We start from the raw sequence: 24,768 nt of genomic DNA, 5'->3' as shown, positions 1-24,768 counted from the left end.
CACGCGCTGTCAGCGGTGGGATAAGTGGGATTGGGGGAGGATGCAGAGATGCAGTGCGCGCAGGACGGCAGGGGGAGAGATGGGGGAGGCGGCTGGCTGGCTGGCTGGAGACACTACCAACTTCCAGCTCGCATCAAACGCCCTTACACGGCGGGCACGCCTCTTTTGATCCCCTTCTCTATAGTTGATTTAATTAAACCATCCGGCCAGACAAAAAAGCGAGCGCGGTCGAGCAGCACTTTTTGTCACTCCAGCCAGCGGAAGGAGCGCCATGGTGGACGCGGAGCCGCCAGAGTTCGTCAAGTACCTCGGCGAAGACCCCCTGTCCAGCTGGTGGCCGTGGGTCGTCGCCCTGTTCGTCGGCGTCGTCACCTGCATCAAGTGAGTGCGTAGGGTTGTCAAGTCGCACATTTTTTATTCATTCGTCCATTGCAGGGGGTACATGGGGGGAGCAGATTGCCCCAGCAAGGCGCGCATCGACAGCAAGTGGGTCATCGTCACTGGAGCTAATTGCGGCATCGGGCTCGAAACGGCCAAGGAACTAGCCAAGAAGGGTGATTTTTTTACGCTAATTAAATTTCGGAATAAAAAACGGGATTTTTTTTAATAAAAAATTTAAAGTGGTATGAAAAATCACTACTAAATATATATTTTTTTAAATAAATATTTTCCAACTACTACGTTACACGCAAGTAAATTAATCATTGATCCAACATTCTCCACTTGTTGTGTTTGATGGATACAAGCAGCAAAAAAGTAGTAGTAACGACACTCCGAGCATAGAAAGCCTAAGAGTGCAACTTTTTATGGACGAATATGTCGTGCACTCAAGCAAATGTACAAATTTGCATACAAGCTGTATTCGTTAGCTATTTTTCTACGGCTTCCGTGTAAAATTTAAAAATCATACTATTTCTTTCAGGCGCCAAACTGATTCTGGCGTGCAGAGACGAGAAAAAGGGCGAAGAGGCGCGCGACGAAGTTCGAAAAGTTGCGCAAAACGCCGTTCTAATCGTGGAAAAGCTTGATTTGTGCAGCTTTGAATCAATCAAGCAATTCGTCGCCAACTTAGGTAATTATTCTATTATTTTTAAAACACTCAGGTTTCACCTGATTGCCAGGTATAAATCGCTCTTTGACGGATAATCACTATTCATAAAAAAATTGTTTTCAAGAAATTGCACGAATTTTTCGTGTTTCGCAAATATTTTCAACCCTAAATTTAGAGTGTTATCCATCAGTATTGCCCACCGTAAGGCTCGTCTTGATCTCATCCAAAATCCTGATCTCATTTCCAAAATTTTAATTATAAACTTCAATTAACGTAGGTGAGTTTGATTGGGCTCAGCGAGAGGAACCATTTTTTTATATTGCACCACGAGGAGATGGAATCTTAGAGATTTCCAAAAATCATCCCGTAAAACACAAAAAAATAATTATTTAAAAGAAATATTTAAATGGTATGTAGAGAATGATGAATTTCGTAGAGTTTTCTTGACCTCATGCCAATTATGTTTCAAAGAGTAATAATTGGGTTGTTAGCTCGTTGGATTTAGTTCGGAAAATCAAAATGTTATTGGTATAAATTTTAAGAATGATTAAATTTCGTCGATTTTAATTTAAAATGACGTCTTGGCAAATAACAACTTTGATTATGGGTTACTTCAGAATGCAATCATTCATACTTATCACATAAATCAACACTTAGTTTTCTTCAAAAACGGTATCCTCCGCGTCACGTTCAGATCCGTCAGCGTCAGACACTCACATCTTCAAATCTGTCTCGGCTACACAAATCGTAGAAGAAGTTCTGAAGTAATCTACAGCTTCTGGTCAGGTTCCCTTTTTGAACAAACGTTTTCGCTAACATTAAAATACAATCTTTTCGACAATAGCAGAACGAAAAATGTTTTTGTGGCACAATCAAGATGATAAAAATCGTGAATAAGACAAAATACTCGAATTCACAAAGACAAAACACAAATATTTCTCATTCATACGTTCGGATGACGAAATAATGAAGTTGACGGAATACTCGTTTTACAAGTATGTACTTGAAAAAATAATTTTAACAGGAAACACTGAGGTGGACATCTTGATCAACAATGCAGGAGTGGTTTTTCACCCGGAAGGAAGGACGGTCGACGGATTTGAGTTTCATCTCCAAACAAATTATTTAGGCAAGTGAAATGAATCATTTTGAGACTTCTTTTAAAACTAGAAATGTGAAACAGGCCCTTTTCTGCTGACCCACCTCCTATTGCCAAAGCTGAAAGCGCGCAAGGGCCGAGTGATCAACGTGAGCTGCGTAGCAAACTTTGCTGGAGACATTCACATGGAAAACCTTAACATGGAAGGGTGTTACTCGTCTCGCGAGGCGTTTGGTCAGAGCAAATTGGCCTTGGTTATGATGACAGTGGAAATGGCAAAACGATTGAAGGGTGAGAAAATCGTTGTACTAAATTTAGCTATTCTGTATGCCGTGGCACGCGCATGAAAATTATTGCATGAGTATGATCCTGCAGGCGTCAGTTGTAACGTTTGGATTTTATTTTAAATTAGATTTTGCCATATTTCTTGAAAAATAAAAACAATTTTTTTGCTTGATTTCGATCCCTCTTTTCTCTATCCAGTGGTTTGCGTGTTTTGGGGAAAATCCCTTAATTTTGAGATAAATCGTGGTTCTACAGTAGGGAGACAATGCTTGATTAACAAACTTTGCAGTCGATTTTCTCACAAATCAACGGCAACCTGGGAAAATGTTAGATTTTCCCCTAATTTAAATAGTATTTCAGGCTAATGTAAAAGGATTTTTCACAAATTCTCTGTATGTTTAATTTAAAGGAAGCGGCGTAACTTTCAACTCTCTGCACCCTGGAATGGTACGCGGCACGCAGCACATGAGGCATTCGCCCTTCAGCAGCTCTATCATCCTGAAGGCACCCATGGTGCCCTGGATTTGGCTCTTCACCAAAAACCCTCACCAGGGTTGTCAAACCACTGTCTACCTGGCCATCGAATCCGGATTACAAAAAACGACTGGGAAATACTTCGCGTGAGTACCATGCACGCATTCAGAATTTTCAAAATTATTATTAAAAATTAACCAGGGACTGCTCTGAGACAAACATGGCAGAGAAAGCCCATAACGGAGATCTGACCAAAGCCCTGTATGAAAAAACATGCCAACTGGTCGGCATCAAAAGCATCGAGAAGAGCAAGCACTGATTCCGCCTTGACAATAAATATTATAACCATTATTTGTATGGTAGAATAGCTTGTTCAGTGTGATTGTGTGTCTGGATTTATGGAAGTAGCGCTCGAAAGTGTCCCCAAGCAACAACGAGACTTCGCAACAACGCCAATTTTCATTTTTTCGTCATCTTTAGTGCATTTACTAGTAATTTATTTACGCAGATAGCATTCCTTAATTTATTTTGACTGTGTAAATTGTTGGCGAAAATAATAATAGTAAAAAATAAACCATATTGCATTTAAAAAGTGCTAATCCCATATTTAATTTGCATACCTATCACAATCCTTGCTGGCCTGAGTCCACCTTTCGCTGACCGCCCACAGCCACTTGGCCATCGCGTCGTCATCACCTTGAGGCGCCACAGGGTACTCTGCGCACTCTCTAAGGAACAAATGGAAGGAAATAAATTGCATTTAGCTCATTCCAATAATTCCTTATTCAAATTACTTGAAATATTTCCCTGAAACCTGGGTGAGCGATTCGTCCAGGGCGGCAAACAACGTCGTCTGGGCTCCTTGACGAGCAGTTTTGACGAAAGGCCACATCAACGGACGCACAAACAAGCTGGCTGTTTTGCTTTTGAAAAAGCCCATGTGCCTGAAGAGCTTGGTATCGACAACTCCAGGGTGGAGGCAATTAGACGTCACTCCAGTGCCTGAATCAAGATATTGTTAATTGTATCTGTTCCAATCTGATGAACTAAGTGCCGATGCAAACCTTTTAACCGTTCCGCCAGCTCTTTGCTGAATAGAACATTTGCCAGTTTGCTCTGGCTGTATGCGTCGGCTGGGTCATATTTTGCTTTGCTGTTCAGGTCGCCCTTGTTGATGGTGCCTCGAGTGTGTGCGATGCTGGAAACCGTTATCACACGGCTCGGTTGGGATTTCTATACAATTAAAATAGCTTGTGAGTAGGTTTACAAGATCAAGTTTCATATTGCGAACCTTTAACAAGTCTAAAAGTTGACATGTTAGCAAAAAGTGGCCCATGTGGTTGACTCCGAGCTGCAATTCTAACCCTTCTTTGGTGAATGATTGAGGACATCGCATCACTCCAGCATTGTTGATCAATATGTCCAAGCGATCCTGTTCTGCAATTTAATGGTACACATAATATCGATATTATTGTAAAAAAATAGAATTACCATTTTTAAATCTCTTGACGAATGTTCTTATCGACTCCTGAGAAGATAAGTCACATTTTCGGCAGTATACATACTTGTTTTTCGATTCTATGACTATTTCTTCACGAGCCTAAAGTATAATTAAGCCTAATATATAATTGTTATAGTGTATTTTTACCTCTTCACACTTGTCAATGTCTCGACATGCCATGTAAACTTTCGCACCTCGTTTGGCCAATTCCCTGGCAGTTTCTTTGCCGATTCCCGTGTTTGCTCCTGTGATGATCACAACCTTTCCTTCTGCCTGCTCTTTCCCTTCGAACTTCCTTCCACCCATGTATTCCCTGTAAATTTTAAATTAAAACAATGTACGTAATGAAAATTGTTGATTTTATACATACTTCATAAAAATCGCTCCAGCGAAAGTGGTGCCGGCTGCGCTTAGCGCGAGAACATATTTGTTCGAGAGTAAACTTTTACTTCTCTTCATTTTCAAAAAGACACTAATGTGCGTAGGTTGAAGACAAAAGAAAAATGAGACGACAGCAACAGTGAGTTACGAAGAAATTAGAAAAAAACTGGAGAGCTCTCGGCAACTCTAGCCCTGCTCTAGCCTAACAAGACAAGCAAAGAACTTATTTTTGTCAGCTGAGAGTTACGCCCCTCTCTTCCCCCACTAGCAATAGAGTAGAGAGAGAGCTTTAACAACGTTAACAAGGTTAACAACCATGCAACTGAGTTCGCAAAAACCCGCATTTTTTCCGACAAAAAAATAAAACTTCCATTATTAATGTTTTTCCATTGTTTAACCCTATTTTCACAGTTAAAACAACCGTTATTAACGTTTTCCCTTATTTAACCCTTTTTTTCATTTAAAATCATCGTTATTAACGTTTTCCCCTTGTTTAACCCTTTTTACAGTTAAAACCATCGTTATTAACGATTTTCCATTGTTTGTGAGAGAGAAAACACCCTCTTGCTTGCTTGTCGTCAGGGGAGCGAAAAAATGTAGCTAGCGTTCCCGAGAGATGGTCTCGTGTGGTACTTTTATTATTCCCGATTTTCTCCCTCCGTTCTCCCCTGCGCGCTGTGTAGGCAAGGCAGGCGCCCGAAAATTTACATCGTCACTTTTCGGAACACAATTTTATCGAGCATAATACCGTCATGTATGTTCATGTTTTTTGAAAAACGCATTTATTACAGTTGCAGAACCCACTAACTGGCCAGAAGTTAGCCTTTACTTCACATAGAAATTATTTAAAATCATCATTAATCGTTGATACTGTGTCATTAAATTGAAATACCTTTATGCATATATCTTCTTGGTGCTAGGATATATTTTATATAGATGTGATATAAAGTAAATCTTAATTGTAGCAAAATCAAATAATTTATTGCGCATTGTGCAGGACAGAAATAAATGAAAATATTAATAATTTTGTATAAATAAAAAAGAGACATGCCCTAGAATAAGATTAAATCACAAACCACCAAATAGAGAACATTTTCGACTCTCATGACAACAACTTTACTTAACTACGAAGTATCTCTTCCCCTTATAATTAACTAAATTCTTGCACCGCACAGCTCTGCAAACCATTTTTTGGTTTGGCCACACCGTGCGTTGACGCAGTGAGGGCACCTTGTCAGGAATTTGGGCGACACACCTGGAGCAGTTGACTTGAGCCGCTGCTGAACCAAGTCTGTAAGAGCGTCTATGAACAGTGGGTGGTCGTTGGGAGCAGCCGCCCTGCGAAGATTCTGCACCCCGAGCTGTTGAAGAATGTGTTAGACCTCAAATTCTGTTAAGGGCTGAAAAAATACCTTTTTTCCTAAGTCGTGGCAATACTCGATATCCAGCTCGTGCAACGTTTCAATGTGCTCATTGACGAAGGCAATGGGCACCAATATGAAGTTCTTCTTTCCCTTCTTCACATATGCTACGGATTTAGTCTTTAGTATTTCGGAAGGCACAAAAAATGCAAACAAACCTTCCAAGGCCTCATCTGTGAATGGTCCAAGCCATGGGAGAGGCCCAACCTTTGACTGCCAAACCAGGTTGAAGGGATTGCAGTGGTTCAGTTCGTTCATGACCATTTGGACGGTCGAACCGACTTCTGATGGGTACGGATCGCCTCGCTGCACAGCCTGAAGGAGGGGATTGGTTTTAATTTGCTTCTTCAGATCGTCTTAAAAGGAAACTGTTGGGATACAGCAACGTTTTGGTTCTTTGCACAGTTGTTGGATTCAGCGGGGGCGATTTAAACTGGCCCAAATCTTCAAAATTGATTTTAAAATATTAGCTTTCGCTCAATTTAGCTAAATTTTGGCTTAAAGACACTGTTCAATCAGACAAATCGATTGGTAGGTATTTATCGCATTCTATAAAAAATATAAATCTCTAACAAACGTTAGTTCCAAGCTTTGTAATTTTTTTAACCAGTTCAAACTAGTGCAAACTGGTTTCCTCTTGCTATTTTCTGCCTCGATTTCTCTATAATATTCTCTCTGGCAATTCTTGTTCACAAGCGAATAATTAGAAAATTAATGAAAACTAGGAGGAGTAGGAGGTGAACATTGCCTTGCAAGAAACTGGTGGAAAAATGTTTTTACTTCTGGACTGCATTTTTTTGAATACGTGTTTTTCGCAGCCCCGGCCGGTTTTGCTCCCATATTAGCAGCGCAGAGGGTAAGTTTGATTGGTTTTTCGCACCTTTAGAGGTAGGGAGTGCGCAGAAAAAAGAATGATGGTGTCATGTCGCACATCCTCAGGGATTTGATTCAACTCGGTGCGGATTCGATCAGCGAAAACCTTGGCCAATAGAGGATTCGTGGACCATCTGTCGATCACGCTCCACTTCATGCTCTCAGCGATGCCCTTGCTTTGATGCAGAAATTATAAGTCTTTAGTAAATAAAATCAAAAGGTCATCACTTTTTGGCAGCGTAGTCAAAAATAGCGTTGAAGCTGGAGCCGGAGGTGGCACAGCTGTACTGCGGATACTGCGAGAAGGCAACCACGTGCTCCACCCCGTCTCTAAAATTAGACGCCTAATTATGGACAGGGTCACGCAGGCTATCGCGACAAAAGTACTTTTTCATGGCTTCAATGGCATCGTCAATGAATGGAGTGACATATCGAAAGGCCACGTAGTGCTTGTGCGGCCCCGTCTCCTTGGACACTTCGTTCAGCTTTTTGCACATCAATTCCCCTTGCCGGTTTGTCCACTTGAGAATGGGAGAGCCGCCGCCGATTTCACTGTATTTCTTCTGCACCTCGGGAGTGCGTCGCTTGGCAATCCACGGACCAAGCTTGCTAAAAGAGAAATTAACAAAATGTTCATCAAATTATCTTATGAAACTGCAGTATTGCTACCTCTGCACGGGCAGCTGGATCATGTCCCGGTCAGTCATGATGCCCAAAAGGTAGTCGTGGACTTGGTCCAGCTTCTCAGGGCCACCCATGTTGATCATCAAGACTCCCGTTTTAACTTTTCTATTTGTTTCAGCAGCATTTCGCAGCACTGAGGCTGTTGAAAACAGTCTCCGCGACAGCCGAGTGATTTCCATCCTAAGAATTAAAAATATTAGACTAGAATTATGTGAATGAAATTGTGTCAATTATGTAAAACAAACATAAAAAACAGCACGCCACAAATTTCACATAAAAATAGGTTTTGTTCTATATACATAAACCATTCTCAAACTTACCTAAAAATTGGGCAAAACTTTCGATTCAAAAGAGATTTCTACAGTTATAAAACTGATCCTTTCACTCTGCGGGCTCAAACTTTTTAATCTTTTTAGATAAATGCGATATTATGTATGTAATAAACTGGTAAAGCAAAGAAGGCTGCCGGCTTTTTCTACTCTGCTTGCTTAAATCTTCAAAATCTAACGCAAATTCAGCAGTTTGATGCTCGCACAGTCGGCACCGTCTTTGCCGTCTGGGCGTCTGGCTCGAGTAAGGCTAAGGCTCGAGTGGCTCGTGTTGGTGTCGGTGCGGTTGCATTACATATAACAAGTCACGTGGTGTTCCAGCTGGCGATGGTAAACAAAAATCTCAGCATGCTCACCATGCACTGAAAGTCTGTTTGTGGACTGGAAACGCTCAACGTTTGAAATTTGAAGACAACACCCGATGTTTTCAGCGGACTTTATAGCTATGTAAATTGTAATGTTTTTCCCTAATGTATTTTCTCTTTAACGGGGGTTCTTCTAGGTTCTTGAACCTCGCACAAGCGATTAATGACTGCAGCATGCTTCCATGAAAGCTCAAATTTTCATTCTGCTGTGATACGATTTTTGGCCATACACAAAGGGTATGTATCTATACAGATATTTTTTTATAATCATTCATACACAAAATGCATTTTTAGAAAAATGTTGAATTGATTCTTTCCTTTTTTACCACACACACCCTACCTTGTGTAATAAAGCGCCCCTGATGGCGTCGAAAAGGTCAAATTAATTCAAAAATGCAATAGTTTTGCTATTCAAAAATAAAGAATAAAATTGGAAAATTCATTTAAGTCGTCAAATCCAAATTTTATTGGCATCTTTTGGCACAAATCTCTTTTTTCTTAATTCCTAGTATTATTAGAACTCTAGAAATTATCAATTTTGTGAGCGCCTAGAGGCCATTTTCCAGATTTCTCCCTAATTATCCGGTAAATTCTGCATTAAAATTATTTTGACGCCTCTAAACAACAAACCAATTTAACACGATGATGCTCAAAAACATGATTAAAATCATTTTGAAGCATCCCAGTGCAGATAAGATTAATTAATAGATTTTGAATCCTGTTTTTAGTTTTTAAGATGGTGCTGGGACGGTTGTTCTCCAAAAAGTGGCTATTTTTGACCAACACAATCACCTCCGGTGGCCTTTTGGCAATTGGAGACGGACTGCAGCAAAGTATTGAAAGGAAAAGTGCGATCTCAAACAAGTATGACTGGGCCAGAACAGGTTAATATCAATCTTTAATTCGTTATGTATTGAAAATATAAATAAACATCTGTGTGTTGCAGGCCGAATGTTTTTGGTAGGCCTCGCTTGCGGTCCTCCTCACCACTATTGGTACGTCTGGCTTGACAAAGTTCTGAAACCCCATCAAGTCTGGAAGAAAATCTTAGCAGACCAGCTCATAGCAGCTCCGTTCTTTGCTGCATTTTTCTTCTATGGAATGGGCTCTTTAGAAAACAAAACTCCAGCTGAAGTCACGACGGAATTCAGATCCAAATTTCCCACAGTATATGCGGTAAGGATGTAGTTTGTTGGGAATACTGATCTGTCTATTAATCTTTTTTATTGATTTTAGTTTGATTGGTTCTTCTGGCCTCCGATTCAGTACGTCAATTTCCACTACGTTCCTAGCAGGTTCCGAGTTCTGTACGTCAACGGAGCAACTGTGGTCTGGGACGTCTTTTTATCATACATGAAGCATCATGTAAGGCGATATTAGAATTCTAAATAACTATCAGTAATATCTTTCACTTGTAGGATCAAGTCATGAAGAATTTGCAGAAACACCAGGCAGATGAAGGTAGAATCAAACTCAAGTATTCAACTTAACTATAAATTTATTTTGTACCTTAAATTCTACACAATGTCTTAAAATGTTGACGTTTTTCTGTGAACGTCTTACAAATACAAAGTCATGGATTTGTACCAAAAATAGAATCACTAACCAGCAAGCAAGATGCGGAATTATTTTAGTTTTTTCTCACTCCTAGAAATAGAAGAGATCAGTCATTTGTATCAGCAGCGGATTTGGTCTAATTTCAGAATTAGGGGTTTATTCTTTTGCGTATTGGAGTATTTGACTGTTGTATTTCCGCCACAGAAGTACCACCTAAAGTTTGAAATCATTTTATTAACTGCATCAATATTACTAATCGAAAATTTACCTTTGCTTGTCTTGGTTTGTGACTGTTATTCTGTCCAGCATAACTTGTTGGCTTGTAATTACTCCAGCCGGCCCTGTTTTCGGCCTGAAAATCAACGCAGCATACAAAATCGGCGTCTTTTCTGAAGTTATACTGTGAGCATTCGCCACGGCGATGGCACTCAGCTCTTGTCCACCGCTAATCATGTCCAAAGCTCTGAAAGCAACGTAATATTTTATTTATTAAACTGTTATTTCTGTTTTAAATGCAATTCATTTTCTATTTCGTTTTTCCTCTTACTGAGAGCCCAAGCGTGAGGAGCTGAGCTCAAATGTCGTCACGGTTGAGCTGTGGTGCAGCTGCAAGTACATAGTGCCTCTTGTCAGCTTTGAACTCGGGGAAATCTCAACAGACGTTCTGATCTGTTGTCCTGCATGAGAATACAAGTTTTGCATTATTTTTGGTCAATTTAATCAGACGATTGAATTTAAGGAGGAATGATAGTGGATTTCCCCGCCAAATCCTTTAACACACATACAGATTGGGTCCTAAAAATCATGTACAGTTAAAAAAAGACATAGGCAGCACTGTAAATTTTCGAGAAAATCGGCCTCAAACTTAGCATTGTTTTAAATGGAGAATTTTCAACGGAATTGTGTAATCGCGATTTACTCTGAAATTCCGCATTTCCCCAAAAAAAGACTCTGGCTATCCGATAGATCTCGATGAGAGGATTCCAAATCATGTGAGAAAACATAGTGCAGCACTGTAAATTTCGGAGAAAATTGGCAAAAACAATCTGATTGGTCAGCGCCCAGCGCTGCTGGCCAACAGAGGGGGGCGTTTCATGCCGTCGCTTCTGGTTGCATTACAGAAGGTGCCCGGCGCGCAACTCAATTATCATTTTAATTACGTTTTCATTATCAGAAAAATTTGAAATTTTCGCACATGGTAGCAAATGAATCTGTCCTTGAAAATCAATAAAAAATTTATTTATATTACACGCAGTCTCTGATAGCCATAAGGGTCCGAGTTTGCCTCTGAAAATCATTTAAATTATTAAAATAAAAAAAACATTTTTTCTGAGATGATTCTTGAATAAATTAACTTAATTTTGGGTATTTTGATTTTCCCCAAAAAAATTTTAAACGTTCTTTAACGGCCAGCTGAAATTTTCAGACGATTTTTTTTCAAAAATGGTGAATTTGAGAAAATTTTGCTGAGTGGGGAAAAACTGGAAATTTAATCAGCTTTCAGAATTTAGGCAGTATTTAAAGCTACTATGAACTAGTGAATTTTAATGAGGCCAAACACAGACCCCTTTTGAAAATCTGCAATTTTTGAAAAAATAAAAAATTTCTTTAAAGACTCAAAAGCACTATTTTTTATTTTCTCACTGTTAAATTTTCATAAATTTTCTCACCCCGGAAGCGATTGATTTCCTATGCTAAAAAAAGAGGGCGTAACCGGTAAAATTCGAAAAATTAGATTTTGGGGCACTTTTGGTCAGAAGTACATGGAAAAAATAGGTCAGTTAGGGTTAACTCAACATGAAATTTCATTTTTTTAAATAAAAAAATCACTATCATTCCACTTTAAAAGGGGAACACGCCTATATTCATCTGAAAAAATGGCTCTTTTATCAACATCATACAGAGTTTAAAATAAGATGACAGAATTCTGGAGAAAAACGTTGCGTTGTTTGCGGTTTTCCAGGTTGCACTCATTCAAATCTCGAACTATAAAAATCTTTCAAATATATCTTGGATTCAAAAATTTTTTCCAGATTTCAATAAAAAAATCGAATTGAAAATAAATTGATTAATTACAAAAGGCCTTTTTAATTCAACTGCTATGAGAGCTAGATTAAAATTCTTTTCAAATTCGGAAAGCTGATAAAATTCGCAATTTTTGCGTATTTTCCTCTGCCGAATTTCTGGGAAAACTTTTTTAAAAGTTGATCCAAACTAAGTGGGACAGAAAATATTTTTAATTGCTAAAATGAAGCTTCATTTTATGAAAATTAATAAGAAAAAAATATAACTTCCACAAAATCCGTTAAATTTCTAAATTCGATTTTCCAGAGCACTGGAAATGCATTTATGATGTTGCCTGGTCGTACAAAATAAATATATTAGTCTCTTTAGTGTTTCCCATACCTACATCAAAGATGTGACTTTGAAAGAATGTGCCCAATAAATGGCAGTTCTTTCGTGAAGAACATAATGATTAATCTAATTTGATTGTCATTCCGAATTCCCTAACAAGGTTGAAAAATCTGGTATTAAAATTCTCTCTTGAAATTTTATGGAAATTAATTTAAATATAACAAAAAAGTTTCTTAAAATTTAAATGCTTTTCAAGAAATTAACTCGGGCGTGTATTTACCGAATCATAAAGGAACGGGAGCTATTTGTTTTTGAAAATTGTCATCCTTTTATCACAAACTTTAAAATTGTAGCTAAAATACCACATTTTTTTGGATTAATAGAGGAGCGTTTCCCTTGTCAAGACTTCATTGCACGAATTTAACAAGTCATCTCTCTGAACGAATTTTGTCATCACCAACCACAATAGGGTTTCGTAGCACGCGTGGCTAAGTAGAGGGCTCCTCGGCCGCTTCTTTGGGGCGCTTTGATGCCCATTTCGCCGCACGAACTGCCATCGCCGCAGGTGAAGCAGTTGCCGTGCGTGAAGTCCCTTCCGTACTGTCTGAGCCCGGGGCAAGGGAAGGCCAGGAACTGGCAGGACGGGTCGAGCGACTCTATGAACAGGTCGACGGCCCTCGCGTGGCTGCACAGGTGCGTGCTGTTCATGTTTTGCGCTGAAAGAACCCCTTTATTCGAAGTTTAGTAACACGATCTTGCACCATGCTTTAGTTGCCTGCCCGCTGTTAAGTTTTGTTAATTAATCCATCTTAACATCCACAATTTAGATTAAATAATATGTAAAAAAACGGCAAAATGGAAGGGTTAACTACTTTTTTCTCAAAGACTGTCTTGTAAAGAGTTTTACATAAAGTTTGTAAAAATCCTTTTAATCTTTAACTTAGAATATGATCTTAAAATTTAGAATTAAATTTCAAAATTTTAAATTTTTGAGAAAATCTGCTCAAATGTGCAAAGTCTATCAACCATTTGTCTCCCAACTGTAAATTCACGATTTATTTCAAAATTTTAGGATTGTTTCCTTAAAATTGGCACATCATTAGATAAATTGCGATGACATAGGGATCGAAATCAAGCGAAAAAACCTCGAGAAATTCTCAATCCCTAACTTCATTATTGCACGTTAAATTTAAAAAGAAAACTCAATGAACTTCTTGCTACAGTAAGCAACGCAAAATGTTCTTAATTTTTGGCCTGTTTTGATTATTGTGATTATTTTGATTATTCTTTGTGAGTGGAAAATGAACATATTAAGAAAAATAAGTAGTAAGCCGTGATTTTGCCTGCTGTTTCATGCTATCCTTAAGATAACCAATAATAAAAAACCTTAAACGTGATTAAAATCGTAAATACAATTCTTGACACCATTTTATCTAATAATTAAAGTCACATTTCAAAACAGGCAGCTCTATTAGAATTGCCCAGCAATCCAAAAAGCAACATAAAATTATTCATTTTCCCGCGACAAATTATTAATTAAAGCTTACACCGCTACAAATAAATAATTTGTAATATATTTTATTACTTGCGGTTTTTGTTTGTCTTTTCGTAATTGGTAAATTTTCACACTATGTTTTCAGATTTGATTTCAACTTACTGAGCTGGAAGGTGAGTGCACCAACGTAGCTGTCTTTGCAGCCAGGCTGGTCCTGGCCACCGTTGGGGTAGAAGTCGACGTGTCCCACAGGCGCTAAAAGTCCGAAACCGTCGGACCAAATCAAACTGCCGTCCGTGTGGATCACGTCCACAAATTCGGCATCAGTTAAGTCAAGTCTCTTGTCGGCATCCAGGCCAGCCCTCTCGAAGGTGAAGGACGCAGGATCCAGACCTAGGAAGAGAGTCAATTTTAGGGATTTTGTTTTAATAAAATGTGTGGCACAGAAAAGGAAACTTTTATGATCTATTAATTGAATTCTTGTATCTATTTTTTTAGGAAAACCTTAAGATAATTTCTATTTTTCACGTTGATCAAAATTTTCCCGCATCTTTCCCCAGAAGTTTAAGTTGAATATAAGTTAAAAAATAATTATCTGTACCAAAAATGTCGAAAAGTGCACAAATGTATGTAATGAAATAAATTTTCCTGTAAGCCCATTTTGAAAGCATTAAAAAATTGATTCCAACCTGTGATTCTTCCTATTTTGAATCCCATCTTCTGCACTTCTCCGCCAGCCATGCCGGCAACTTGTGCGCCCAGGCTGAATCCTACAATGTGAATGTCTTTGGGATTTGCACCCAACGCGATCATTTCCACGATGAGCCGAGCCATTTGTCGCGCCACGAGCTCTGCGTTCGCCACGGCGCGGAGGTAATTGGGCCCTTTGGCGCCGTTGGACCAGTCCACAGAAATAACATTCACGTTTTCCTGCATTTCAAGGGATTATTGCAATCGGCTTTATCAGAACGGAGGATGTTTTTTACGCGATCGAGAAAGGCGTTTCTGATCCTCCTGGCGTTGGTGCCGTCTCCTCGCCCTTTGTATCCGTGAAGCAGGATTTTCGTTGGCTTCGTCGGGTCGAAATGGGAAAGCGACAGTTTCTGGTAGCTAAAGTAGTCCAGCATTTCTGCCTCATCTTCGACACCTTTGTGAGCGTTGCGAATTAAAGAATGGAGAGAGCAACCAGAAATTAGGAAATCAACATACCGATCGATCGCTGCTCGCGCGTCTCGGGGCCGCCGTTTGTGTAAAGGTAAAATTTGGTCTCCAGCTTCTCTGGGCTCTCCGGCACCGAGCGTAAATGCGCCAACTTCCCAGAAACGTGGAAGCATCCGAGCAGACCTGGAAGTTCAACTTTCTACAAAATCCTTGAATTGCAACCGAGACCCCTACGGTATTTTCGCATTTCATCTAATTGAGTCATTCTTGCATTATTTGCAAAACACACAAAACCCAAAGTCACGATCACTATCGTTCAAAGAAAGTCACTCAAGTGCATCTGCCAACTTCATTTTCACCGTGATTTATTGTGACTGACAATTTGCTCATCTCGTCTGTGCAAAACGCGAAGTGAAAGCTAAAGGAGCGCGCAGGATGGAAATTGCATGTTATCAGCTCTTGCGGCAGGTCGAGGTCGATAGTTAACATTTCTACGAGATTTTTGATAAATTAATTCCGCTGTTGCTGTGGGAATGGCTGCGCATTAAAAGCTTTTACGCCGCCCACATGAATTTTCACGTTGGGAAAACGTTTTGTCTTGTGTCGCAAAAATCCTTTTGTTCACCATTAGTTGCGTTAAGCGCGCGCGCTCCTCTATTTAGTTGACACGCAATTTGCGACCTGCTGTGGTTTTACTAATTGCAGCATTTACACTGCAGATTTTCTCATTATAATGATTGCACAAATACAATTATACAAACCATAGCAGACAGACTTTCGGCCGCTGCGGTGCTTGAAAAGCATGTGGCTGAGAACCTGGTCCAGAACTCTCCTGATGTTGCCTGGCTGAACCTCGGGGGGCATCGCCACTCGCGCCACTTCCTCCGATAGTGCGGGTGGAGGCTCACCTGTCAAAATAACAAATAGTCGCGTATTAGCAAACGAGTGATTAGGGCTGTTATTTTGAGACGGTTTTTTATGGGTAACTTGCTAAAACTAACAAATTTTTATGTAAATAATATATTTCCCCGCTATTTTTAGAAGCATGAATTTAAGTTCATTATTTTAATTCATTTGCATTTTAAATTAAAGTTAAGTTAAAGGAGGTCAAGATGAGTCGAACGGTGTGCAGTTTTTTCATTTCTGATCGTTAGAGCCCGAAATTTGGTGGTGAAAATATTGGCAAAAATTGGAACAATTTTTGTGTCACTCGCGCCTGCCACGGCGAAATAATCAATTTTACACATACACACGACGAGGCTTATTACTTATTTATTTATTGATGAAAAAAACCAGCTTGAAGAACAGGTTTTATGCCAAAAACTGAACAAATTAAATGGTTTTGACAGATTTAGACGATTTCAAAGTGTGTTGTGTTTTAATAGGTTCAAAATTGCATGCTCACTTAATAGCCTTGTCAAGATTTGAAGTTCAGAAAAAAGTCATAATCGTGTAATTTTTGACAGCCCTTTTATTATTATAAATTGCAGATAATAATAAAAATCGTTTTATCAAAATTATTTATAATTTTCCTAGTTTTATTTGCCAGTATGCCTTTAAAACATTTAGGTCGGAAGTTGGTTTAATTATGATTTTTTAAATGTAATCCTAGATTATCATTAAAGATAATGTAAAATGTATTTGGTTTACATATTTTTAACTACCAAAATTACGTTTAAAATAATAAAGTTTTCATTGACCTGTTTGCTTTTTTCCAACATAACACATATATTCAGTTTAAATTATGCTTGCTCTTGATTGATCAATTTTTTGTATCATATAAGCTGCACACTTTAAATCCCTTTAAATCGTTAACGTAGCCTATAGCCTTGACACGAAGCTGGTTTTTTGATAGTATAAATGACAACTTTGCGTGCTTTTTGATACCCTACATGTTCAACATCTGGTTTTACTTGTTTGTGTAACATCTGTCTCTTATTCTCTTGAGACAGCATCAAGTAATTAAATAACCTTCCAGACCGCATCAAAGAGCAAAGTGACGCTGATTGAGAAAATGTTTAAGCCAATGACAAAAATATTAAAAATAATTTCAACTGCAAACCAGAGAATCGTGTATGCGTTTTCAACTTTTAAACAAATGGTAAAAATTGATTAATATCTTATTGGCTTCAAGAAAAGATTAGTATGGCCCTGAGACGCGTATTCACATTCCCCGCTATTATAATGCGCTCTAATAAGGCTTAATATATGTTATTTAGCACAGCAGGTGCCGTTATTATAACAAATATTCTAGTTAATTATTCTAAAAAATAACATGTTTAAAACACCTATAACATGGGTAAAACATTTCAATCCAACATGCCTGAGACATGTGTATTAAGGATATTATCACATATTGACACGGAATATCCATGCCACTCTTATTACATATATTATAATAGATCAACCAGGTCATGATAGCTAAGTAAGGGAAGAGGGATTAATTCTTTACAGTGTACGCAGTTTTATTCACGGCTGTGTCGGCGGGGTTACACAAGTTCAAAGGCACGTGAGTGAAATATAAATATTATTAGTTTTTTTTTATTTTGTGGCTTGTGCAACGAGACGTGTGATTATAGGTTGGAGCCGCAAAAATGCGAATGCAGTCAATTATTTTGTTTATTGCACGTGCAGTTTAAAGCAATTTATGAACGAGAGCGCAGCGGAGGAAAGTGTTGTTCGTGCATGTGTCTGCTGGAAAGGGGCAATGAGTCGCTTCTTACGAAGGGAAGAGCGTGATCCGCTTTCACCAAGGTCGCTGATACAAATTCTAAATTCTCGAGAGACGTACGTGCACGCTTTCTGTGTAATTAAAATGTTATCAGCAGTGCGACACTATCACAGGCATCGATCACAATGGAGCAGTTTCACTCTCACTCGTACAAGAGCATAGAAAAAATTTAACATGCACTTCTTCCTAATTCCGCTGCTGGCTGGGAGCAAAAATTTGGAAGATTCGATCGTCTTCCGGTGAAGAATTTCACTATTATTATCGTGGTAGCTACGCGTGCTTTAATTTTTATCTTCGAGAGCTAATGTGCATGATTTTAAGTAATGTGCGGCGCACGGTTAATTTTGAGTCGGCCGCAACCAGCCGTGAAAATAGACGCTTTTTCTAGAATAGAGAAGCGTCAGCCTGATAGGTAGTAGAAAGCTACTAGGAAATATTTTCTTCGCAGCCTGATTAAAATTCATTTTTATAGCTTTGAATTTAACAATAAATTATATTTTAATTTGTTACTTGGTATGCTAACAGTCCTGTAAATTCAAGAGTAGAAAAAAGGCAGATAATTGGATGTTTCAGTGTTGCGGCTGACCATGAATAGAAGGGACAGCTAATCGACTGTTCGCGTTGCGTTTTGCGGTATTCTCACTTTTTATCTCGAGCGGCACAGAGCGCGCTTTTATACAACCATTACATAATTCAATGCAAAAGCCGCGGCTGTATTTGCAAAACCTACATTGCATTTGGAGCAGAATAAAAGTGTTTGCCGGCAGCTGTAGGACGATTATTGCTCAGAATAATAACATAATGCACACCGCGTTGCCAAAGTTTAATCGAGTGAATGATTTTTATGGCTTTTCTTTGCTTCAAATTGTTTTATTATTCGTTGTTGATGAATTTTTCAGAAATATTAAAAATAAAATCCATTTAGTGAACAACAGATCATTATTTACACACGTTGATTATTTAATCACCCTAAATTCGCTAAATGGGGCCACATTATGTTGAAACTCATCATGCAATAAACAGTTTTTAGGTGAGCGGTGAGAAAAAACGCCTGTCTCTTCCATGAGAACATTCAAACCAGCCTGATAAACACTTCTATTTATTTGTCGCTTAGCATGCGGTGGTACAATTAACGCAATTAATATTGTTCCTTCTTCCTCAATAACTAAAGCTCTTGACATACCGTGTTTAATTCAAATTTATTCCGTGAGGTGAATAGGGGCCTCATCCACAAACCGCAAACGAGAGCTATTGCCAAAATCCCATTCTTGTTAACCTTGGTGCTATATACAAGTTATTCGTTGGGAATTCCAAAAGCGCGAATCCAGATTGCATTATTTGTCTATTAAAGGAATAGCCCAGAACAAGTTTTTTGTCAACGGAATAATCCACCAATCCTTAAAAGGCCAAGGATTTCCATTAACATTTTCACACATTTTCGGCATTTACCTTGGAGAAAAATATTTAAAATGAAATAGCGGGATGACTATTCATTTTTCCTTCTTTGCAAAAATTAAGCAAATGAAAAGTAACTTGTTCAATTTTAAAGGAGTTCTTTATATTATTTTGACAAAAAATCTCTGGAAAGCTTAATAGTTACGGATAATCGTCAGCTTTCATATTGCTGGAAGGAACAATTAATAAGTAAAATCATCCAGTCCAGAATCATTTTACAATAATCACGTTTGCATTTGAAGAGAAAGTTGGACAGGAAAATTTTGGGATTTATTTCAAGTGCACCATCGAATTATTGCCTCTCCGTTAAGCCGCGAGTGAGAAACAACTCAGTCAGGATATCCCTTCATCACGAAGCCTTGTCCTCTGATTATTTACAGCTCGAGATTTGTTGGCGTTTCTCAAGGAAAAGTAGTGACAAAACGAATTGTGCATCATGTGCTGCAGCATTGTTTGCGTTGTAGTACGCACGAAGGTTAGTTACTCTAGCTCTTTTTATGCTGCCCTCTGCGAAGGCAATTTTTTTTGCTGGTTTTTCGCACTACTAGCATTCCCAAAGTGGATTTTCGTATGACGTTTCACCTTGTTCAAGCCGTAATTATTTGGCTCAAGTTGAAATTACTCTGGCGGCTTTCGTATCAATAAAATCTTGAAATTCGGGGCTGAAACAGGTTTTTTGTCAAATCAAGGTCGTCGCACCGGGACTGCAGGCACCAGATAATCTGATGCACTCCGAGATTGTAACCTGAAGCAGTGCCCGCCGGTGTATCAAACTGGACGGCCTTAATTGGCAGCTGCCTTTCAGTGGGCATAAACAGACACGCACTCGCACGCGACCTTTTGAGCCGCGGCAGTTGTAAAAAATTGGTAAATGCATTAAAGGTGCGACGGGATGACCTCTTTGATTTACTCAAACTCAAAAGCAGCAATTTTACTGTCTAAATCTATGCCCTTGAATGTTTATGGTGCGCCTAACTGACCTGAAAGGCGTTTACTGAACGCGTTTAGGCGCCGGGCATCTAGCCTTTCCTTTTTTAAATTGGCGGGAATCAGTAAAATTATATTTTTAATGAAAGCCAGACTATCATACAAGCTTCTTTGAAGATGACCTTCGCACTATATTTTCTTTCACTTGCACAGAAATAGTAATAAACTCATTCAGGACCAGCTTTTGCATCCTTCATTTCACTTTTTAGTATTTTAAACTGTGATAAAAATACTATTATATGATATTTTGTTCACTCTCGAGTTCAATAAACTATTCTCCCCTTATGATTTTTAAACAACAACGAAATCATTGTTGCCCCTTTCAGCAAATAAACGTGTCTTTATTCATGCGCAAAAAGCGTTTTCCTTGTGCATATGACGCACCTAGATCTTCTTTTAAATGTCAGAAATGGTCAGAAAAAATGATCAGCGAGGAAATCTCTGATTCCCATCCTAGTTTAAACACTTGACTTGCTCAAGAAAGCAGTTCTCGGCATCTGCTTTAGCGAGTTAAATGCGCGTAACTAGAGTTGACTAAAGCAGACTGTCTGGTGTGTGCAAGTCACAATTTATTGTAAAACGCTCACACCGGCAAGACGAGTGAAGTAACGCCGCTAATTACATAATAGTATACCTCCGACAAAAGCGGTCGCGAGTTGCTGCTCAACGCACGCAGCACTCTAAAAATATCTTTATGCAGTTGCTGGATGAATTAACACGAGAAAAATCTAAATATTGAATGAAAAAATAATCGTTTATCTTGGTCAGACCTTTCCAATTAGGAAATTCTGGCTTTTTATGGTCTTACATAAAACTATTAACTAATAAAATAGCAAACTAATAAAATTAGCACGAACAGGGAGGTGTGAAAAATGCGATTATTACGTCATTTAACTCGGCACACAAAACATTCTACTGATTGCTAATCAATGTTTACGAATTGACAAATGAAGCGAAAGTTTGAAGCACATTAAGCTGTGATTGTATTTAATTTAAAAATTATATGACACCTACCATCAAATGTCAAGTGTATTTGACCAGCAAAATATTTTTTTACGCATATTGTGGTTTAACTGGCTGCCTCTGTCTTGACTGCGAATGCAATCCTTGACCCTCTCAATATTTATTTATAGGTCACCGAGTTTTCATGATCTTATATACATATATATAGATGCTTAATTTCAGGTCAGAATATTTAATTTTTGTTTTAAGGCTCTTGATAAATTTTGATTTGGTGAAAATAGGCTGAACAACAAGAGCGATAATACAAAAAGAGATGAATGTAATGAAGATACCTTAATATATTAAATTAAATATTTATATTAAAAATATAAAATCGGCACAGTACCATCTTTAATTAAAATTAAGTAAGATATAATAGCATTATTTGTGGTTTGTGTCACTCTAAATGTTTGAAACATTTTAGTTAAAACAGAGCAAAGCGGAAGAAATAGATTAGGTGACAAAGGACGAGCATCGCACGGTTCTGGCTGATTTAATTCGTGGGACTGTTAGTGTTAGCACCACTTTTTGGCGCTTATCCAACCGGCCGGTGCGATTTACGAAGCGGAAAGATAGTCAAACACCATGCGCCCACAGACTGAGCTTATTTAGGAGGAAAAGCAACTGTTCATTTGACTTTCATCTCAAATTTTCGACACTACTTTTAGATTTTAAAATCATGTATACGATTTTAGTAATTAAAGGGATTTACCTAGCAAGCCGGAGGCGAGTCTAGCCGCGGCGAGGTAGATCAGAGCCGACGACAACGAAAACACAAACATCGCGAGTGGAAAGTGGGCGCCGACTGGCTGCGAGAAGAGCACTCGCTCGCTATTCACTTCAGGTGCCGCTCAGGGAGTACCTTCGGAGGGAATTCCCCACCGCAGCTACTTTGTCCCTCATTGATTCAGATTATCTCGCGCTTTTTGGTGAGATCTGAAAGGGAACGACGAGCAGCAATTAAAGCTGAACACGAGAGCCAAGCAAGATTTTACGCGTGAAAAAAATCCAGCACAACACAATGAGGCTCGAGATCTCTTTAAAAAGAAATTAGTTGTTTTCTAAGGTTAAATTTATTTTGAATATAATTAAAACCAGGCTTCATCCTCGTTGTCAAATTAAAGAGAAATTCGTCTTCTGCGTGTTATTTAACAAAGGGGTGGCTTAGAATTTGTTACATTTGGTCTTTGGAGCTTGCCTCAAGTGCCTCATGAATAGGTGGGTGTTTTTTTAAAAATTGTATGGAATTTATATGATTTTAGATGTGACATTATTGTATTGTTTGTTATTTGATTGTAATTGTAACTCATGATTAGGACGTACTTGGTGACGTCGAAACTGGTCGAGAAATAAAGAAGACGAATTTCTCTTTAATTTGACAACGAGGATGAAGCCTGGTTTTAATTATATTCAACATGAAAACAACCTCGAGTGGTCGCACTTTTCAAATATTAAATTTATTTGTTTTCACAAAAAGCTGAAAGCATAACAGAGATAAAATATTAATTTATTTGAAGAGGTGTAAAGAAAATTTGCAAACAATAATTTTTGTCTTTTTTTGAAATACTAGGAAAAGGCTAAAAATTTCCTGGGTTGTGCCGTTCAATTTTTTTTTTAAAAAAAAGTTTGCATGCTAATCAACCACTGTCTCCCTACTGCAAAACTGCGATTTATTTTCACAATTTATGGAAGTTTCACTCAAAATTCGCTCACCATTGGAAAGATTTCGTCGAGATTCGAGGGATCGAAATCGAAAACAAAAAATTGGAGAAATCTGAAATTTAACTGTTCATTTGGAATTATTTTGGAGATAACCTGTAGCTACATTTCGAAAACAATAAACTCTACTTTTGCTATTGAGTCAACACTGAAAAATGTTCATAATTGTTGGCTTGCAGCTCTAATTTACAGTGAATTATTTCTGAACAACGTTTGAAAATAAATAGAATTGTCGAAAACAATAAGCAGTGCATACATTATGATAAAAAGATAAAAAGAAGATCTTTGCTACAACCATAATTAAAACTCTGCCCATATTCTTTATAATTTATTTCAGCGCTCGACCATATTTTCTTGGCAGATTTCCATTCCTCTCGTTAAGATCTATCCAACGGTGTGTGACACATGTTGGAAACTCTTTGTTGTGAAATAAAATAGGATTTAAAATAAGGAAAGAGTCCTCACCATTTGAAAAGCATGCCAACCTGTCTCAAAATTGTAAAATTTTGGCTTGAAATGAATCTCTAGTAATTATTTTATGCATTGAAACAAGGATTTTTTCGTTTTTTTATAGTATCGATCCTCATTAAGTTTGATTTCATTCAATCTGCACTGCGAATACAGCTCGCAGCTGCTTAATATTCAGTGAACTACTTTCATCAGAGAGGTCTTTGTGCCAGGTTACATGCTTCATGTGGAGTCGCGTCTGAGCTGGCAAGGGCAATATATCAAAATATACCGATGTGAATGTGTTCCGTTCACATTAGAAAAATTGCTAGTCGTTACGAAAATTACTGACCTGTAATTTTTTTTCTAACTTGATAATTGAAGCGTTTCATGCAGTTTTTCATGAAAGATTATTTAATTAAAGTAGCTCAGCAATATGCAAGTGATCAGCCGAGGAGTTACATAATTTGCCCGACATTCTCGCACATGCCAGACGCACATATATGCACCAGACGCGGAAATGCAACAGCGCAGAGCCCTATAGTTGGTCAATGTTTTGAGCCTGCAGGGAAACTGGTTGTGGAGGAAAATATGGGGTCAGCCAGCACATAGCACAAGCAGAGTGTGCTAGACCTTTTTGCTCCACACACGATTCCTTCGCAACCTCCTAGGCACATTCTCGAGATTCGCACTCGTTTTTGCCGGGAAGCAAGTAGTGGAGTTGTCCCCCTTATCTGAATAGATAGAGTGAAAGGGTCAGCAGATATATAAATAGAAAAAAGTGGCTGAAATCTGCAGGGTTTTGACATCAGCAGCTTTGGTTCAATTGAAAAAGGCGAGTGCGCGGCAAATAGAGGAGTCTGCGATCGCACCGAGGCGGAGAAAGGCGCTTTAACTATTTTTTAAAGTAGATTCGAGCTTTCCAGGCCAGCAACTAAGAATAGTTTACATCGTCGATTAGATCAAGTAGTTCATTGAGTTTATTGTTTGTAAAATTTAATTACAGTTTATCTCTGCAATGTGCAAGAATGAAATCAGGACCGAGGATCAAAACGGCTAAATTTCCCATTTTTTGCTTGATTCTGATCCTGCTTGTCGCGATCTATTCAATGGTGTGCGAACTTTGAGGAAAAATTCCCAAAATTGTGAAATAAATCGTGGTTTTACACTGCTTGATTAGCATGAAAAGTTTAGAGCCGATTTTCTCAAAATTTTAGACAGCAACCTGGGAAATTTTTTGTTTTATTTTTAATTTTTAGATATTATTTATAGTGAAGGTAATAAGGATTATTCACTCTTTTTCTGTAAAGATTTACTTTATAGTATAAATATCAGTCACCTTGCACAAGTTAAATCATTTGGGTTTCGTGGGGAGGTAAATAGAATGAAAGAGCTT

General features: G+C 38.3%; 5 protein-coding genes across 8 annotated transcripts; 2 read left to right on the top strand and 3 right to left on the bottom strand.

The window, feature by feature from the left end:
• The first annotated feature begins 119 nt into the window (after positions 1 to 119).
• LOC135941414 (retinol dehydrogenase 11-like) lies at positions 120 to 3,508 on the top strand. Its single transcript, XM_065486925.1, has 7 exons — positions 120 to 381; positions 436 to 554; positions 923 to 1,072; positions 2,076 to 2,180; positions 2,235 to 2,441; positions 2,845 to 3,055; positions 3,111 to 3,508. Exons 1-7 carry the CDS (start codon positions 272 to 274, stop codon positions 3,226 to 3,228), a joined length of 1,020 nt encoding a protein of 339 aa, XP_065342997.1. The 5' UTR covers positions 120 to 271; the 3' UTR covers positions 3,229 to 3,508.
• On the bottom strand, positions 1,583 to 5,006 carry LOC135941415 (retinol dehydrogenase 13-like). The gene is made up of 8 exons (XM_065486926.1): positions 4,781 to 5,006; positions 4,558 to 4,723; positions 4,401 to 4,509; positions 4,201 to 4,346; positions 3,974 to 4,142; positions 3,704 to 3,911; positions 3,530 to 3,637; positions 1,583 to 1,842 (listed from the first exon to the last, which is right to left on the bottom strand). Exons 1-8 carry the CDS (start codon positions 4,867 to 4,869, stop codon positions 1,821 to 1,823), a joined length of 1,017 nt encoding a protein of 338 aa, XP_065342998.1. The 5' UTR covers positions 4,870 to 5,006; the 3' UTR covers positions 1,583 to 1,820.
• Positions 5,007 to 5,746: 740 nt separating this feature from the next.
• On the bottom strand, positions 5,747 to 8,343 carry FeCH (ferrochelatase, mitochondrial). Its single transcript, XM_065486924.1, has 9 exons — positions 8,173 to 8,343; positions 8,090 to 8,131; positions 7,755 to 7,949; positions 7,473 to 7,694; positions 7,314 to 7,415; positions 7,093 to 7,261; positions 6,371 to 6,527; positions 6,204 to 6,319; positions 5,747 to 6,152 (listed from the first exon to the last, which is right to left on the bottom strand). The coding sequence occupies exons 3-9, from the start codon at positions 7,946 to 7,948 to the stop codon at positions 5,946 to 5,948; spliced, it is 1,167 nt and encodes a 388-aa protein (XP_065342996.1). The 5' UTR covers position 7,949; positions 8,090 to 8,131; positions 8,173 to 8,343; the 3' UTR covers positions 5,747 to 5,945.
• A 46-nt stretch (positions 8,344 to 8,389) lies between these two features.
• On the top strand, positions 8,390 to 14,144 carry LOC135941416 (mpv17-like protein 2). 3 transcript variants are annotated; one of them, XM_065486929.1, is made up of 7 exons: positions 8,390 to 8,545; positions 8,601 to 8,700; positions 9,192 to 9,347; positions 9,410 to 9,639; positions 9,700 to 9,828; positions 9,882 to 9,924; positions 14,016 to 14,144. In XM_065486929.1, the coding sequence occupies exons 3-7, from the start codon at positions 9,200 to 9,202 to the stop codon at positions 14,033 to 14,035; spliced, it is 570 nt and encodes a 189-aa protein (XP_065343001.1). In that variant the 5' UTR covers positions 8,390 to 8,545; positions 8,601 to 8,700; positions 9,192 to 9,199; the 3' UTR covers positions 14,036 to 14,144. The 3 variants fall into 3 exon arrangements, with proteins under 3 accessions (XP_065343001.1, XP_065342999.1, XP_065343000.1); XM_065486927.1 differs by lacking the exon at positions 14,016 to 14,144 and having other exon boundaries at positions 8,391 to 8,545; positions 9,882 to 10,698; XM_065486928.1 differs by lacking the exon at positions 14,016 to 14,144 and having other exon boundaries at positions 8,444 to 8,552; positions 9,882 to 10,698.
• Positions 9,944 to 22,068, bottom strand: LOC135941412 (pancreatic lipase-related protein 3-like). 2 transcript variants are annotated; one of them, XM_065486922.1, is made up of 10 exons: positions 21,919 to 22,068; positions 15,793 to 15,939; positions 15,080 to 15,214; positions 14,857 to 15,017; positions 14,560 to 14,800; positions 14,033 to 14,263; positions 12,837 to 13,103; positions 10,568 to 10,697; positions 10,289 to 10,483; positions 9,944 to 10,233 (listed from the first exon to the last, which is right to left on the bottom strand). In XM_065486922.1, exons 1-10 carry the CDS (start codon positions 21,986 to 21,988, stop codon positions 10,140 to 10,142), a joined length of 1,671 nt encoding a protein of 556 aa, XP_065342994.1. In that variant the 5' UTR covers positions 21,989 to 22,068; the 3' UTR covers positions 9,944 to 10,139. The 2 variants fall into 2 exon arrangements, with proteins under 2 accessions (XP_065342994.1, XP_065342995.1); XM_065486923.1 differs by having other exon boundaries at positions 12,837 to 13,091.
• Between the last annotated feature and the right edge of the window lie 2,700 nt (positions 22,069 to 24,768).

Source organism: Cloeon dipterum, chromosome 3 (genome assembly GCF_949628265.1).
Source record: "Cloeon dipterum chromosome 3, ieCloDipt1.1, whole genome shotgun sequence".
Classification (NCBI taxonomy): domain Eukaryota; kingdom Metazoa; phylum Arthropoda; class Insecta; order Ephemeroptera; family Baetidae; genus Cloeon; species Cloeon dipterum.
This window is presented reverse-complemented; position numbering and strand designations above follow the sequence as displayed.

Coding starts and splice junctions, on each gene's coding strand:
- LOC135941412 (XM_065486922.1), bottom strand. CDS start 21,988: ATGTTTGTGTTTTCGTTGTCGTCGGCTCTGATCTACCTCGCCGCGGCT. Junction 15,215..15,792: donor CCGAAAGTCTGTCTGCTATG/GTTTGTATAATT, acceptor TTGAACTTCCAG/GTCTGCTCGGATGCTTCCAC. Junction 14,264..14,559: donor CAAAATAGGAAGAATCACAG/GTTGGAATCAAT, acceptor CTCTCTTCCTAG/GTCTGGATCCTGCGTCCTTC.
- FeCH (XM_065486924.1), bottom strand. CDS start 7,948: ATGGAAATCACTCGGCTGTCGCGGAGACTGTTTTCAACAGCCTCAGTG. Junction 7,695..7,754: donor ATCCAGCTGCCCGTGCAGAG/GTAGCAATACTG, acceptor TTTCTCTTTTAG/CAAGCTTGGTCCGTGGATTG. Junction 7,262..7,313: donor TTTGACTACGCTGCCAAAAA/GTGATGACCTTT, acceptor TCTGCATCAAAG/CAAGGGCATCGCTGAGAGCA.
- LOC135941416 (XM_065486927.1), top strand. CDS start 9,200: ATGGTGCTGGGACGGTTGTTCTCCAAAAAGTGGCTATTTTTGACCAAC. Junction 9,640..9,699: donor AATTTCCCACAGTATATGCG/GTAAGGATGTAG, acceptor TATTGATTTTAG/TTTGATTGGTTCTTCTGGCC. Junction 9,829..9,881: donor TATCATACATGAAGCATCAT/GTAAGGCGATAT, acceptor TTTCACTTGTAG/GATCAAGTCATGAAGAATTT.
- LOC135941414 (XM_065486925.1), top strand. CDS start 272: ATGGTGGACGCGGAGCCGCCAGAGTTCGTCAAGTACCTCGGCGAAGAC. Junction 382..435: donor GGCGTCGTCACCTGCATCAA/GTGAGTGCGTAG, acceptor CGTCCATTGCAG/GGGGTACATGGGGGGAGCAG. Junction 2,181..2,234: donor TCTCCAAACAAATTATTTAG/GCAAGTGAAATG, acceptor AATGTGAAACAG/GCCCTTTTCTGCTGACCCAC.
- LOC135941415 (XM_065486926.1), bottom strand. CDS start 4,869: ATGAAGAGAAGTAAAAGTTTACTCTCGAACAAATATGTTCTCGCGCTA. Junction 4,143..4,200: donor AACTTTTAGACTTGTTAAAG/GTTCGCAATATG, acceptor TTAATTGTATAG/AAATCCCAACCGAGCCGTGT. Junction 1,843..3,529: donor GCCAGCAAGGATTGTGATAG/GTATGCAAATTA, acceptor TTGTTCAAAAAG/GGAACCTGACCAGAAGCTGT.